The 18138-nt window shown below is 33.3% G+C and overlaps 1 protein-coding gene across 1 annotated transcript in view; it reads right to left on the bottom strand.

Annotated features, from left to right (window-relative positions):
• LOC306988215 (complement factor H-like) overlaps nucleotides 1-18138 on the bottom strand; it is a 137950-nt gene that overhangs the window by 38141 nt on the left and 81671 nt on the right. The window contains exons 27-36 of the mRNA XM_079593018.1: nucleotides 16604-16798; nucleotides 16359-16532; nucleotides 16100-16273; nucleotides 15797-15973; nucleotides 15560-15715; nucleotides 15264-15443; nucleotides 14585-14779; nucleotides 14182-14376; nucleotides 13546-13722; nucleotides 9906-10079 (exon numbers count right to left, since the gene is read on the bottom strand). Of these exons, the coding sequence (XP_079449144.1) occupies nucleotides 9906-10079; nucleotides 13546-13722; nucleotides 14182-14376; nucleotides 14585-14779; nucleotides 15264-15443; nucleotides 15560-15715; nucleotides 15797-15973; nucleotides 16100-16273; nucleotides 16359-16532; nucleotides 16604-16798 (1797 nt within the window). The remainder of the gene's footprint in view (nucleotides 1-9905; nucleotides 10080-13545; nucleotides 13723-14181; nucleotides 14377-14584; nucleotides 14780-15263; nucleotides 15444-15559; nucleotides 15716-15796; nucleotides 15974-16099; nucleotides 16274-16358; nucleotides 16533-16603; nucleotides 16799-18138) is intronic.

The following is an 18138-nucleotide window of genomic DNA, read 5'->3' as shown; positions in this document are numbered from 1 at the left end:
TCTAGGACCTTCCATTTTCGTACAGTTGCACTAAAAGTGACAGAAGTGCAAATGTTACAACTTACCCCATATGCGGGGTTAGTTGTAACAGACAGAGGGGTTAGTTGTAACACTTGTGTGTAACACACATAATTCAGTATTTTATCTGTATAGTTTGATATTGTTTGTACATCTGTATAGATAGATATCCATACATCCATCCCTCATCCAATCATCCTTCTATTATAGATAAATATCATGGATAGAGATATAGGAAAGGGCTGAACAGTTTTGCATGCAAAATTATTATTATTATTATTAATAGTAACAGTAATAATAATAAAAACAAGCTTAAAATCACATTTTAATCACACAGTGATTAAGGCAATATAAAGTTAGATTTGGTGACGTACACACACAACTCAGAAACAGAAAAATACACTGAAAAAATAAAACATAGATTTTATTTATATTTAATTAATTAAAATGAGGCAACAGATTACAAGCAATATTATTAATTAAATTTAACAAATTAGAATTGAGTAATAATTAATCAAATTAATTCCTTAAATGTTAACCTTTTAAAATGAGTAAAATTTACAAAAAATATGTTATTGCCAACATTGAAGACACCTGATGTTAACAAGCAGAATCACTGAAGGAGAAAACCATAATTAAAGTCACCATTATGGAGATGAGTGTGTGTTTTAGTTGGGCTCTTCACCCTTAAATAATTAACTTTAAGTTTTGTTTGGCTGTTGTACATGAGTTATATCAGCCAAGAAGAACAAACGGTGATCTTCATGGTGTTGGTTGTGTTTTAACATAATCATTATTTCACAACCATTTGACCTGAATCACTGAACACAAATGGAGTCCAGTTTATGAGTTAAGTTAACTTTATTAACTATAGAAGTACTGGCACTGTACACGGTAATATTTATAACTTTTAAAATGTAATCCAAATAATTTCTAAAAAGTTTCTCTTATACAAAAAAAACAACAAAAAAAACAGACATCATGAATCAGCCTGTGAATCTCAACAATGGTGACGTTTATAAAGCATGTTGCAGTGCATTCTGGGTTGCACCAATCAAAACTCATTCATGGCTCCCATCATGCATTGCTGCATGAATAAATAATGAGCTTATGATCAGAGGTTGTCACCATTGCTGAGATACATATGCTAAATCTTGATGTCTGTGTGCGCCTAAAAAAACAAAAAAAAAAACATATATATATTTTATTATTATTGATTTCATCATTTGGATTTCATTGAAAAGGCTAATCATATTATGCAGCTAGAATTAATAAAATAAATCTAATTCATAAATTGGACTCTACATGAGATCAGTGATTCAAGTCAATGATTGTGAAATTGTGAAACACAACCAACACCATCAGATCAACATTTCTATTTGTTCTTCTGGCTGTTATAACTCATGTACAGTAGCCAAACAAAACTTAAAGTTAATAATTTAAGGGTGAAGAGCCCAACTAAAACACACACTCATCTCCATAATGGTGACTTTAATTGTTGTTTTCTCCTTCAGTGATTCTGCTTGTTAACATCAGGTGTCTTCAATGTTGGCAATAACATATATTTGGTAATTTTTACTCATTTTAAATGGTTAACATTTAAGGAATTAATTTGATGAATTATTACTCAATTCTAATTTGTTAAATTTAATTAATGATATTGCTTGTAATCTGTTGCCTCATTTTAATTAATTAAATATAAATAAAATCTATGTTTTCATTTTTACAGTGTACATATGATGAAAAAAAATACTTAGATGGTGTCAAAACACTCTTTGTCCCGTATCTTCACAAAATATTACCAAAACTTTTCACAAATCCACGGGAGACCGACTTCTGGCAGCGAGAGAAAAAGAGCGTACACACAACCCGCGTGACCCTGAGAAACTATGTGAAAGGTCCGTGTTACATTTAGCCCCGCGCTGTCCTATTGATTTTCTCAGAGAAGAACATTTACATGTATGCATTTGGCAGACGCTTTTATCCAAAGCGACTTACATTGCATTATCCTATACCTTTATACATAGATATGTGCAATCCCCTGGGATCAAACCCACAACCTTGCGTTGTTAACACAATGCTCTTACCACTGAGCTACAGGAAAGCTAGAAGAAAGAAAGCAAACTCACTGCACTTGCTGTCTGAGAGCATTTCACTGGGAATCTGGCTCGGGGGGTCTGTCAGTCTCTCTACAGTAGCAAAAAGAGTGCGTGTGTTGTTTAAGTTGCTGTTTATAATATTTGAGAAGAAAGTCTGTCTAGCTTTGCCTAGTTCCATATTGAAAGCATGGATGGTGTCTTTGTAGATGTTAATGGACTACAAGTTTTGTCTTCCGCCACATGCGCTCTGCTTTCCTGCATTGTCTTTTCATATTTTGCACTGCTGTTGAGTTTCTCCAAGGTGCCTTTTGTCTACCACTCTTCCTGACCTTCACAGGAGCAATATCATCAATTACACTTTTAACTTTTGAGTTAAAAGAATCAAGGATAAAATCAACAGAGTCAGCAGATATGCTTGGTGTTAAAGATATAGCCTTCATAAATAGTACACTAGTGTTCTCATTTAAGCATCTCTTCTTGACAGACACAGATCTAGCTTTAATGGCAGGAGAGATCAATATATCAAAGAAAATACAGAAATGATCAGACAGTGCTACATCCTTAATAACAATCGATGAAATGTTTAGACCCTTACTGATAAGTAAATCTAGAGTGTGTCCACGATTGTGTGTCGGTCAGATCAAAAGTTTTTAAAACAGTTTTGATTTATTTTGCCATATTGTTTTCTGCATTATCTATGTAAATGTTAAAATCTCCAGCAATAGCAAAACAGTCAAACTCTGAGGAGATGGTTGATAGCAGTTCTGTAAAGTCCTCAGCAAAGGCTGAAGAGTATTTTGGAGGCCTGTAAACAATGATAAGTAAAATGCGTGGAGCACCTTTAAACACAATACCCAGATATTCGAAAGACGGATAATTACCAAATGATATTTGCTTACATTGATAGACATCTTTAAAAAGAGCAGCTACTCCCCCACCTCTCCTACCCGCTCTGCAGACACTCATAAAAGTGAAGTTAGGAGGGGATGACAGTTGCACTGCAGTTGTCTTCTAGCCAAGTTTCATTTAGAAACATAAAATCCAGGTTGTATGTGGTTATTAAGTCATTGACTAGAAGTGATTTATTTTTAAGCGAGCAGATGTTTAAAAGTGCTAACTTAACAGTCTTACTTTTTGTCCGCACAGCAGTCTTTGTTTGGCGTGTAATAGGCATATTTTTTATAAAGCTGTCATTTATCAAATTATAATGACAGCTTTATATGACTAAGATAGCTTCTATATGTAAATACATTTGGGAGAAAATAGTTGTATGTAATAAATAAATAAATACAGTATAAGCCACAATCTAAGACGCATTGTTGAAACCCAGAAGCTAAAAATAATAATAATAAAAATGCTCAAAACTAGGTCAGTATGTTAGAGAGAGATAGAGAGAGAGAGAGAGAGAGAGAGAGAGAGAGAGAGAGAGAGAGAGAGAGAAGAACCTTCGACCAGCACTCAAGACACACAGCCTGCATCTCAGGGACACACACAAAGTGCTGTTGTATGGGGCGAGTGTGGTGGTCATGTGTCTTTAGTCATGAGACAGCCAGAGCAGTGACAGGAGGGGAAGAACTGAAGGGCTTAGAGAACCATAACCTCTCGTTTACCACAGTGAAGGATAGCAAGACGTCTTCACCGGGGTAAAGTGCAAATATGTGGTATATGTGGTCACATCTTAAAATTCTTGTGAATGGTTCATTATGGTTGATTTCCACCTAGTACAAATAATAAGGAACACTCCACTTTTTTTTTGGAAGTAGGCTCATTTCCCATCTAACCCTAGAGTTAAACAGTTGAGTTTTACCGGTTTCGAATCCATTCAGCCGATCTCCGGGTCTGGCGGTAGCACTTTTAGCATAGCTTAGCATAGATCATTGAATCTGATTATTAGACCGTTAGCATTTCTCTAAAAAAAATTACCAAAGAGTTTCAATATTTTTCCTATTTAAAACTTGAGTCTTCTGTAGTTACATTGTGTTCTAAGACCGACAGAAAATGAAAAGTTGTGTGTGTGTGTTGCTCCCGTAGCAGCGTCTCTGTCCATCTTCATTCACATCCGTGGGATCATCAGATCTTAATAAAGAAAATTTCACTTTCCTTAACCAAAGAGCTTCTTTTACACATGTATAATTCAACAGAATTATTCAAACAGTGCATTTACAAGTTTGAGGTCAGTAAGATTTTTTCTTAATTCAGTAAGGATGCATGCATTAAATGTATCAAAAGTGACGTAACATTTCTAATGGTACAAAAGATGTTGGTAAGACTTTATTTTAAGATGATTACACCATACATGGCAAGTAAATGTGATTTTAGACTCATAACATTCTAACATGTGCAGACAAATGTTCCACTCCATTTTCACAGATCCATCGTCCTTCTTGAATTTCATCATATAGCTCAATGCACTTGTATCTCAGAATTTCTTCACTGTCGATTCACATCTTTCTCATTTGCGTGTCATAAAATTCTAGTGTGGTTTGTGACATTTTGGTAATGGAACAAATGCAAAATCTACAAATATAGAAATAGTGCCATATACAATAGGTTACAATGTATTGATTGACTGTAAAATGTGTCCAACATTTCTTAATAAATGATATGTGCAGAGAGGCTGAGTTGAGTCAGATTCATTCTTTTAAATTTGACTCATTAACAGCTTTGGATAAATTCAGGCTTGTACATTATACTTAGTGTCTCTGCTTTATTTAAAAAGTTGCTATCATCTCTTTTATTTGGCAAATTCACAGAGGATTACCATGGCCATTTTTTAAATCCTTTATAACCCTCTTTCGAGGTGAGAAGACTTTTTGTGGGAGGGAAGACCACTTAGAAGAAATGATTCTATAAATAATAGGGATTCTGACTCAATTTGAAAGAACCCTTTATTCCAAAAAGATTATGTAAAAATGCATAATACATTCATGTTTAGGTTATTTAAAAATGTTCTAGAGATAAAGTTGGTTTACGAGCTGTTTAATTAATTAATAAAATTGGATTAAAACAAGATTAATTAATTGTCAAACTAAATAAAGCTGAAGACTCAAATATTTATTTATATATATATATATATAGCTGCAAATATTTGTTGACAAGAGCTGCATCAAAAATGAAATGTGCAGATGGGATGCAAGTGGGCCTTTTGAAAACCTGAGTTTAAAAAATAAAAAAACCACTGTGAACTTAATTTGTATCTCTAGCAACATTGAAAGGTTTACGTAATGAAAATAAAAAATATTGTAAATGGTTTTAACTATTGTTATTATAATATACATTATTAAAGAATGGCTCTAGATTCATCTGATGCCTTGCCCTGAACTGAAAAAGCCCCAATTAAATAATTAACTTTATATTGTCACTGTGCTGAACCCAAAATAATTTAAACTATTATCTGTAATAAATTTATATTTAATATATACATATTTACTAAGTTTGTATTTTTTTTAACTAACCTTTTCAATTCTTGTGATTTTATCAGGCAAAATTATATTAAGCTCAAACTCTTTTACACTAGTTAAATAAATATTTAAATAAAATAGGAGGACATAATTGAATTTCAACAGACAGCAGAGTAATAGTTTGATTGTTAAGCTTTATTCTGAAGCAGTTACAGTTTTTGAACTATGCTAACCATTTTTTCACAACTCTACACACAAAACCACATAACACACACAAGATGCAAAACGTCACAGATCTCTTGCAAAAGCAAACACTTCATTCAAAACTATTTTAACTCTTCTATGTCTTTTTTTGTAGTAACTCTACACACAAACATAAAATGATTGGCCACATACACAACTACACAAATATGTGAAAAGTGTCAAACAATACTCTTGTGTCTTCTGCTTGTTCAGTGGGGAGTTTGTCACATGTACATGCATGTGCACAAATACACTGTAAAATTCATCAGTCGTGTGTATATATACATATACTGAACTGACTTGAGTTGAATAATGACTCTATTTGCTTGTTAGAGCTGCTTTACCGCAGAATTTGAATTTATTACTATTGTGATGCTGTGAAACAATCTCTAGTGTATAAAGCGCTTTAGAAATAAAGTTGATTTTCTGACTGGCTTGCATGCATATGTGATCAATTTATGTAAAAGTGTTTTCACACATGATCATTGTGATGTGTGTAATGTGGAGAACTGTTTAGAGTTTTTCAAAAAGTTTGTTTTACAAATGCAAGCTGAGTGTAAAGCATATAGTGTGCTTGCAGTTTTGCAGACTTGAAGATTCGGTATGAGTGAATGATTTCACTGAGTGGGCTTTAAATGCCACTTTTAGTGTGCAAGGAATTAAAAAATAATCTATAACATCTGTCATATTACTGTAACATGAGCAAGTAAATTGAAGCATCAATCGTGTGTGTGTGTGTGTGTGTGTGTGTATGTGTTGCTCTGCAACAGCGTGTCTGTCCATCTTCATTCAGATCTGTGGGATAATCAGATCTTAATAAAGAAAACTGTAATAAATGCAGTTACTTGTGGACATTACTGTTGTTTTTAAGTTTACTCTTCATTGCAGGATCTTTATCCCATTCTAATATTGCACTGCAAAATAAACTCTGAAAACAGAAAATAAAGGGTTGTAAATCAAATGTGGTACATTATCAAAATGTTTAATAGTTTTTACCTCAGTGTTTTACTCCAACTTTATTTCAATTGATGTCTTACTGACCTGAAGAAAAGAAGAAAAACAAACATTTCATTTTCAATAATATCAATAATAAAGGGTTTAATTACTTTCAAATTCAGTAAGGATGCATTAAATTGACCACAAGTGTCATAAAGAGATTTCTAAGGGTACGAAAACATTACATTTATATTTTTTAAATAACATGCAATAAGTTCAGCACCAAAGTGTTTCTCCATAATCTTAAACTATTTTTTCAAGCCCTTTTTCAAGATTTATGCAATTCAAATATTTTTCAAATTCCATCAAATTGAATTTAATTATCATTACTATGAATTAAGAATTTTAAATTATTCAAAAAAACCTAGAGATTAATACAATATTTTGTATAAATCTTAAACTAAAATGTTATTTTTTTTTTTAATTTATGAATACGAATCACATCCATTTTCTTATTCCATTAAGATTTATACAAAATATTTCTCTATTCTCTAAGCTCTATTTTTATTAGTCATTTCTTAATTCATAATATGAATAATATGTTCAGTAGTATCAATTAAAGGGTTCAATTTCATCAAGGATATATTAACTAAATGTTTTCCTTTTTAAATTCTGTAAGAATGCATTAAATTGATTAAAAGTAACAGTAAAGAGATTTCTAATTTTTAATAAACTCAACAAAAGAGGTGTATAATATCAGATTAATTATTATCAGGATGATAAAGATGAGTTTAGATCAGCTGCAGGCAAACCTGATGACCTCAAATAATTAACAATGAAAATACACAAACACAGTAATAGTGTAATATACAAAACATTATTGGCTGTCTGTAAAATGTGCCCAAAATTTCAGAGACAGATCACGACACGGTTTTTGCTTTGCTTTGAGGAAACAGTTTCAAAACCTTCCAGAATTCATTGATTAGAATTCATTTGCAAATTGTATTATGTTAAATAATTTGCACAAACTGTAACATTAATATGAGCACATACCAGCACATGGTTTTGGTGTCCATCCGTCTGGTGTGCATGTGGCCACTTGATCATATCCAGGCTTGCAAGAGTAAGATATTTTTACACCCAATTTCAGATCTCCACTGAAGTAAAGTTCTGGCCTAAACACACGCGGGTCACGTGGAACTTCACATCTAATTTCTGAAACTAGATTTACATTATTTTAACATGCAGTAAATTTAGTACCAAATTCTGAAGTGTGTCTCTACACTGTTAATTTAGAATTGAGTAATAATTAATCAAATTAATTCCTTAAATGTTAACCATTTAAAATGAGTAAAAATTACAAAATATATGTTATTGCCAACATTGAAGACACCTGATGTTAACAAGCAGAATCACTGAAGGAGAAAACCATAATTAAAGTCTCCATTATGGAGATGAGTGTGTGTTTTAGTTGGGCTCTTCACCCTTAAATTATTAACTTTAAGTTTTGTTTGGCTGCTGTACATGAGTTATAACAGCTGGATGAACAAATAGAAATGTTGATCTGATGGTGTTGGTTGTGTTTCACAATTTCACAATCATTGACTTGAATCACTGATCTCATGTAGAGTCCAATTTATGAGTTAGATTTATTTTATTAATTCTAGCTGCATAATATGATTAGCCTTTTCAATGAAATCCAAATGATCAAATCAATAATAAAAATATATATATGTGTTTTTTTTTTAGGCGCACACAGACATCAAGATTTAGCGTATGAATCTCAGCAATGGTGACAACCTCTGATCATAAGCTCATTATTTATTCATGCAGCAATGCATGATGGGAGCCATGAATAAGTTTTGATTGGTACAACCCAGAATGCACTGCAACATGCTTTATACATGTCACCATTGTTGAGATTCACAGGCTGATTCATGATGTCTGTGTTTTTTTTGTTTTTCTTACAAGAGAAACTTTTTAGAAATTATTTGGATTACATTGTAAAAGTTATAAATATTACCGTGTACAGTGCCAGTACTTCTATAGTTAATAAAGTTAACTTAACTCATAAACTAGATTCCATTTGAGTTCAGTGATTCAGGTCAAATGATTGTGAAATAATGATTATGTTAAAACACAACCAACACCATGAAGATCACAGTTTGTTCATCTGGCTGTTATAACTCATGTACAGCAGCCAAACAAAAACTTAAAGTTAATTATTTTAAGGGTGAAGAGCCCAACTAACTCCATAATGGTGACTTTAATTATGGTTTTCTCCTTCAGTGATTCTGCTTGTTAACATCAGGTGTCTTCAATGTTGGCAATAACATATATTTTGTAAATTTTACTCATTTTAAATGGTTAACATTTAAGGAATTAATTTGATTAATTATTACTCAATTCTAATTTGTTAAATTTAATTAATAATATTGCTTGTAATCTGTTGCCTCATTTTAATTAATTAAATATAAATAAAATCTATGTTTTATTTTTTACAGTGTATAATCTTACACTCAAAACAATTTTTCAAGATTAACACATTTCAATTAATAGTAAAATTCCATCAAATTAAAAATTAAATTGAGTAATCCTTACATGTTATTCTTATTATGAATTAAGAATTTTAAATGATTAAAAAACCTGAGCTTAATAAAACATTTTGTATAAATCTTAAACTTAAATTTAAACATATATATATATATTAATTTATGAATAGGAATCACATAAACTAAATGATTATTCCATTAATATTTATACAAAATGTTTTATTAAGCTCATATGAATAATATGTTCAATATCAATTATTAAGTTAAATAATTTTCACAAACTGTAACATTAATATGAGCGCATACATAAATTGAGTTATCATTTAAGATATATAATGATTTGAATATTGAAAAAGTTATAGTATCTGTAATATACGTTACTGTAACACACCAGTGCATTGCTGTATGCCTGTCCATTCAGTCTGGGAAATACAGGTGATGTTTACAGGCTGCTCTGGTTCAAACCCAGGATTACATTTATATTGTATTCTTGAATTGATGATGTATTTTGTTCCCTGATCTTCCACAATCTCTGCATTTGGGATGTTTGGTGCTGCACACTTTACTGTAAACAAATATCCATCAAATTAATTACAATTCATATTATATGATAATGATTCATTTGCACAAACCTGAACATTAATATGAGCACATACCAGCACACAGTGGTTTTGGTGTCCATCCGTCTCGTGTGCATGTGGCCTCTGCTGACATTTGATCATATCCAGATATGCAAGAGTAAGATTTTCTCGCTCCCAATTTCAGATCTCCCCTGAAGTAAGAGTACGGGTCATACACAAGCGGGTCACGAGGAACTTCACATCTCATTTCTGAAACAAGATTTACATTATTTTAATAACATACAGTTAGTTCAGCAATACATGCAGAAGTGTTTCTCTATAATCTTTAACAATTTGTTAAGCTCTTTTTCAAGATTTATGCATTTAAAATATTTTTAAAATTCCACCGATTCCACGACTTTTGCTTTGCTGTGAGGAAACTGTTTCAAAACCTTTCAGAATTCGTTCATTAGAATTTACTAATTAGAATTCACCATATTATATGATATAATATGGTGAATATTATATCATATAATGGTATAATATCGAATTACAAAGTGGCTTTCGGGGGAGCCCTATTTTCCGATCCTCCCTGACCCTGACTGACTTTGACGCTTTTGGTGCATGTTCGGGCATTTAAAACAATAGGTTCACAGTAAACCTATTGTTTACTTAGTAAACCGTTTACTTCAAAACGCAAGCGTCAGTCAGTGTTGTCAGTGTTAGGGCAAACAGCTCTGTCCACGGTTCTGAATCAACCGCGCTTAGGCCTACATCATGCAAATTAGGGCTGCACGATATTGGAAAAAAATTACATTGTTTGTGCAAAAAATTACAATTACATTTTTTTCCCCAACGATATATATTGCGATATTGAGAGCCATAACTCCAGGCTAAAGTCAATAATTACCATTCCATGATATTAATAATTTCACTAATAAGCAAGCTTCATTACAAGTGACAAAAATGTCACTTAATATTTTATTCCAAAATTAGAACATTTCTGTAAACACAAAAGCAGAACACATTTTTAAATAAAACAGCAGCTTTACACCAACCCCCTGATTGGTTTACAATAATATAACTTAAAAAAAAAATATTTTTTATAAAAACAACTTATAAGCATTTTAGTTCACAATCTTTTAAGTCAACTTTTCTTAGCCAAAGTGCCAAAGTAAAACAGTGTTGGTCATCATAATCATATGAAATAAACAAAATGAAATAAAACTTTAATATATTTTTATCTTAAATTATTATTAAATAGATTTAATTATTAAATCTTCTAAACAGATTAGAGAACATGTTTCTGTAAGCAGAAAAGCCGAACACATTTAAACAGCAGCTTTACACCATACCGCCTGTCAGCACCACCGCTCCCACCACGCGCATCAAGAGCTGAGGGGGCACCAAAAAAATTGCCTAATGAAAAATCAATAATTATAATGCCAATATTATTTCAGTATAGAAATGCAGACATCCCAAGTCTCCCGGAAGTTCCGGGAGTCTCCCGCATATTGATAGCGGCTCACTGATGCCCGCGAATTAGTTAAAATCTCCGGAATCTAGAGCGAGCGCGCCCGCGAGACCGAGACTGTGCTCCAAACCGCGCAGCGTGTGCACGGCAGAGAGGGAGAGAGAGCAAGAGACCGCGCGCGCGCCTCATGAAGCGCATCGCACATCGCGATGTCGATGTTAAAACAGAATATCGTTCAGCCCTAATGCAAATCATGATAAAAACAGAACAACTCACATAACAAAAAAATGGACAGTGTTTTAGAGCTCCCCCTAAATGTCTCAAAGTAGGCTTTCAGGGGAGCCCAGGTCCTTTTCAGGGGAGCCGAGCTCCCCTTAGCTCCCCCGTAATTCGAACACTAATTGAAATAATTTGCACAAACTGTAACATTTCAGTTTTTCTCAATTGCTTAAAAACATTTCTTGAAACTATGCCTCGTATCCTCAGAACAGTAAACACAAATCCATAACGTCTCACCCAATTCCCCAAACATCCTATTTTCAGGTCAAAATGAAGCTCTCCACTCAAAACCATTCACTCTTGCTGAAAAACCAAACTTTGCCCTCAGACTGGACACACAAGCCATCAAAATCACACACACAACATAGTCTTACACACTGGTGTAATAAATTCAAAACAACATTTACAAAACTGGTAAGATATGTTGCTTGTGGTCATACCCCCCCCCCCCCCCCCCCCCTCACAAACCTTCACATGATGAACACAAAAGACACAACCAATGGATACATTGGCACATTTGTATTCATTCATGTACTACAGAGTACCCCCCCCCCCAAAAAAAAACACTTTTTTTTACTCTCTCCGCTAATTAAAAAAAATTTTTTACTTACGTAAGATGTGTGTGAGCATCATATGACAGTAAAAGATCACACACAAACCTTATTCTAATATGGAATTGTATTGTAATGGTAAAGAGTGTTGTACGTGACAGGAGGGCCTCCACTCAAGGATACAATATGATGAATAAGTCTAAGAATGTTGAAATACCATCATTGGTCTACTCTAGAAAGATAACATTCTGGGAGTCAAGACTATAAAGGAGGAAGGATCTCCCTTCACTGTCACACTCTGCAGCCGCTCTGTGTAACTGTACGACTGCTGGCCTTTTCTTGCAAGAAAATAAACCTCATCAAAGACAATGGGAAATGTTTGTCTTTCATTCAGTGATATAATTTTGTTTGCCAGCACACCTCCCTGAAGCTTCTGATGATGGAGGCGACGGTGAAGCGACTGAAATTTGTCTGTACTCGTTGCCCAGCCTCCCTAGTCATACGGACAAGGACATGGTCAACTAAAGTGGCTTGAATTTCATCTGAGACTGCTTGTCGTCTTCCCCTTGTCCTTGCCCTTCCTCCTCCTCCTCCTCTCCCTCCTCGACCTCTTTCTTCATGTCTTTCTGGATCCATTGTTCCAAAACTCAATAAACTGATTTGGGCCCTTTTATCTATCTATTGAAGGATCTGATTGATGTGTGTTCAATTTTTACTCTTAGAGTTTTCACCTGGGGAAGTGTGTGCAAACTGAGCTGAAGCTGTTTAAGCAATTGTAAATAAGATCAGAATTATCCATGATTTTGGTATTGCTTGTGTGAAAAGAAGATTTGAGCATTTTGAAATGTGATAACTGACTGCATATTGTGTGAAAACAACATGAATTGTGTTAATGGTATATGTTCACAAACTACAGATGTTGTGCTGATTGTGTTTAGAGTTTTGAAAATGTGACTACAGATTGGGCCACAGGATGTTAGTAATTGTAAAAAACTGTGCGCTATATTTTCTTCTACACATTTAAAATTCTCAATTCATAATATGAATAATATGTTCAATATAAATTATTAAGTTCAATCATTTAAATAAACTTTATATTCAGTTTAGCTGTCGGTAACTGACATGAAACTCAACAAAAGATGTGTATAATATCAGATGAATTATTATCAGGATGATAAAGATGAGTTTAGATCAGCTGCAGTCAAACCTGATGACCTCAAATAATTAACAATGAAAATACACAAACACAGTAATAGTGTAATATACAAAACATTATTGGCTGTCTGTAAAATGTGCCGAAGATTTCAAAGACAGATCACGAAACGATTTTTGCTTTGCTTTGAGGAAACAGTTTCAAATTCAGAATTCACTAATTAGAATTCATATATGTTAAATAATTTGCACAAACTGTAACATTAATATGAGCACATACCACACAGTGGGTTTGGTGTCCATCCGTCTGGTGTGCATGTGGCCACTCCTGGTATGTGATCATATCCAGATATGCAATAGTAATCTCTTTTTTCTCCCAATTTCAGATCTCCACTGAAGTAAGAGTACGGGTCATACACACGCTGGTCACGTGGAACTTCACATCTAATTTCTGAAACTAGATTTACATTATTTTTAATAACATGCAATAAGTTCAGTACAAATGCAGAATTTCTCTATAATCTTACACTGTTTTAAGCCTTTTTTTCCTCTCAAGATTTACGCATATTTTTCAATTTATAGTAAAATTCCATCAAATTGAATTGAATAATACTTGCATATTATTCATTTTATAAATTAAGAATTTTAAATGATTGGAAAAAAAAATAGAGCTCAATAAAACATTTTGTATATTTCTTTTTTAAATTAATGAATACAAATCATAAACTAAATGGTCAATTTCATTGTTCCATTAAGATTTATACAAAATGTTTTATTAAGCTCTAGTTTTTTTAAACTCATTTAAAATGCTTAATTCAAAATATGAATAATATAATGTGATGGAATTTTTCTATTAATTGAAATGTGTAATCTTGAAAAAAATGCTTATATATATATATATAAATAATAATCTTACCTTCACAAACAGGCTGATAATCCCACTGTCCATTCTCTCCACATGTAAATGATTTGAAGTTTTCTTTTGTTTGTAAGATCCAGTATGTTTCAGCGCAGGTGATCTCCACTCTTTCTCCAGCTCTGAAAATAGTTTTTCCCTCCGGCTTGATCTTTTTTACTCCGAATGTGGTTGACTTAAGCTCACAAGTCACTTCTGTACAAAACATAATCATGTAGAAATAAGGGTAAGAAGAGATGAAGCATCAAAAATGCTAATTGTTCAATATCTACAAAACAAAATTCTACAAAACAGTTTTGTATAAATCTACAAAACAAAAATATATAATGTGATGGAATTTTCCTATTAATTGAAATGTGTAATCTTAAAAAAATGCTTCTATATATAAAAATAATAATCTTACCTTCACAAACAGGCTGATAATCCCACTGCCCATTCTCTCCACATGTAAATGATTTGATGTTTTCTTTTGTACCAAAGAACCAGCGTTTTTTAGTGCAGGTGATCTCCACACTTTCTCCAGCTCTGAAAATAGTTTTTCCCTTCGGCATGATCTTTTTTACTCCGAATGTGGTTGAATTAAGCTCACAAGTCACTTCTGTACAAAACATAATCATGCATAAATAAGGGTAAGATGAGATGAACCATCAAAAATGCTAATTGTTCAATATCTACAAAACAAAATTGTACCCCAAATTAGCCAGATTTAACTGTGATATGTTCATTTAGGCTTCATTTCTTATGAAAATATGCAAAGAGAGGCTGAGTTTTGAGTCAGAATCATTCTTTTAAATTTTACTCAATAGCTTTGGATAAATTCAGGTTTGCACATTATGTACTTTACTTATTGAGTTGCTTAGAGCAAATGTGGCAAAACTCAATTTCGGATTTCAACAAAGTCTTCAAAGCAAATAGATTTATACTAGTTGTCATGACTACCACAACATTTTATGTTACAACATTTAACATGTTATTCCTCATGATTTTCAAATATCCAAGTATCTTTCTTGATTTTCACCTACAAGAATGTTTTGTTTTCTAATCTGTAAGAATCTTTAAATCATCACCAATCACAACCTTACCTTCACATGTTGGTGTTTCTTCCCAAGTTCCATTGCGGCAGGAAACTGTACTCGTCCCATTCATTGAGAATGATCTTCGACATGCGTATGTTACACTAGATCCATCTACATACAATTCTTCAGGTTTAGATGCTATGAGTGCATTTTCCACTTTTAGAGGAATTTTACAATGCACACCCACTAAAGAAATGTATGAAAATTCATGAACTGAGGTTAACATTGTCAATAGATTATATTGTCCACTATATGCTGTCGCTGCTCCTCACACACATGCAATAAGAGTTTGAGAAGCTCACCCTCACAAACTGGTTTCTCCCATGCACCATTGACACATGATATGAAGGGTTGAGTTGATATGAACCCTGGATCACATTCAAGTGCTGTTGTGTCTCTTTTGGTTTGCTTTAGTTTTCCATGGGGAACACTGGGAAAAGCACCACATTCTTCCTCTCCTGTAAAGACAGAAAACAGGAAGCACATTTCAGTGAACTATCATTCGTCTAACACCTGACACTGATAATAATAAAACTCACGGATGCACCGAGGTTCTTCAGACCAAGAGCCGCTGCTGCATGTCACTGAATCCCACCAGTTCCCAGTGAAGGGTTTATAACCCGTGTTGCAGGAGTAAAAGACTTCTTTCTTTTTGGAGGGGTGGCTGTATATCAACTCCTTTTCCACGGATAGATCACGGCACGATTTCTGCTTTGCTGCGAGGAAACAGTTTAAAAACTTAAAAATGTTAATCTCATATGTTTTTGAGTTATCATTGTGAAGATAATGATTTGAATATTGAAAATGTCATAGTATCTGTAATATACATTACTGCAACATACCAGTGCATTGCTGTATGCCTGTCCATTCTTTCTGGGAATTACAGGTGATGTGTACAGGCTGCTCTGGTTCAAACCCAGGATTACATTTATATTGTATTCTTGAATTGACGATGTATTTTGTTCTCTGATCTCCCTCAATCTCTGCATTTGGGATGTTTGGTGCTGCACACTTTACTGTAAAGAAATATCCATCAAATTAATTACAATTCATATTATATGATTCATTTGCACAAACTGTAACATTAATATGAGCACATACCAGCACACAGTGGGTTTGGTGTCCATCCGTCTCGTGTGCATGTGGCCTCTGCTGACATTTGATCATATCCAGATATGCAAGAGTAAGATTTTCTCGCTCCCAATTTCAGATCTCCCCTGAAGTAAGAGTACGGGTTATACACAAGCGGGTCACGTGGAACTTCACATCTAATTTCTGAAACAAGATTTACATTTTAAGAACATGCAGTAAGTTTAGCAATAAATGCAGAAGTGATTATATCTTACCTTCACAAACAGGCTGGTAATCCCACTGCCCATTCTCTCCACATGTAAATGATTTGATGTTTTCTTTTGTAAACAAAACCCAGTATGTTTCAGCGCAGGTGATCTCCACTCTTTCTCTAGCTCTGAAAATAGTTTTTCCGTCCGGCTTGATCTTTTTTACTCCGAATGTGGTTGACTTAAGCTCACAAGTCACTTCTGTACAAAACATAATTAAGAGATAAAGCAACAAATGATCCGTGGATCGGTGGATTTGCATGCTGTGTCTTTTGCAGGAGACAATTTTGACAAAAAAACAAAAAAATCCTATAATGGAAAAATGTATTTCTAGGTTTCCATGAATAGAGTGTTGTATTGGAAGCACATTTTCTATTTTAAGAACCTTTCTAAATATTTGCTAAACTATTATCTGAAAATCAAGCTAGCATGAAAAGTATCTAGTTTCAAATGTCTGTATTACCCCTCAAGTTCTTCTCGACAATCCAAATTATAAAACATTCTCACCATTTCGAAATAATCAGTTAAATTGATAATCATTGTAGTAGTTTAATGTTTAGCTGCCTCAACACCCCCCTCCCTTACAATTAAAACATAGAAATCAACACCGGTTGGATCCTTTCTACAGCATGACAGTTTTCTCACATTTTACAAATATTGGTGTTGACTGCATTCATCAAACCCACACTATATAAAAAAAGAAAAATCAAAATAAGATCAAACTAATATTTTATTGAATGTATGGAAAATATAAATTTTTCAATAACTACATACTTGCAATTTTGTTTTGAATTTTTCTGAATTTAAGGTTAATGGCTAATTAAATCTAATTTAGAATATTTCAGTGTGACAAAGATTTTTTTTGTGTAATGAAAGGTATATGGGTAGAAGGATTTTATTGATATTGTTTGTTTATAATGTAAAAATAATGGTGTATTACCATCACATTCTGGGTTCAGAGTCCAGCCAAATTTAGCACATCTGGGGATTCCCTCTCTAGGCTTGAACCCTGGTGAACATCTGTATTTAAATATGGCATCTTTCTGGTATTCTTGCATTTTCTCAATAACTTCACCATTTGATATATTTGGTGCTGTGCATGTTATCTCTGTGTGAAAAGCAAGGGAAAGAAGAATGGTTAAATCTATGCTTTGAATAAAGCTCAGAAATCTGTGATCATTGGGAGAAGATACAAACAAACAAAAAATAAACAATGTAATGAACCTTTGCACTTTGGAACGGAGTGACTCCAGTCGCCCGTCTCTGTGCAGTGAATGTCACTACTTCCGTCTATCTTTTTGTCATTAGATACACACTCAAAGTGAATAACATCACCATAACTTCCCTCCTCTGTGTTGCCCGATGCAGTCATATCCCCATCTGTGCGAATGGGTGCACATGTCACAGCTAGGCAATAAAATATAACAATAAATTAAAATTAAAATAACCAACAATCACTCAACAAATTATTTTAGTTATAATTCAACATAGTTCTGAAGTTTATGATTGAGAGAAAATCAAGAGAAATCAAAAACATCAAA

Source organism: Phoxinus phoxinus (genome assembly GCF_949152265.1).
Source record: "Phoxinus phoxinus genome assembly, chromosome: 20".
Lineage (NCBI taxonomy): Eukaryota > Metazoa > Chordata > Actinopteri > Cypriniformes > Leuciscidae > Phoxinus > Phoxinus phoxinus.
This window is presented reverse-complemented; position numbering and strand designations above follow the sequence as displayed.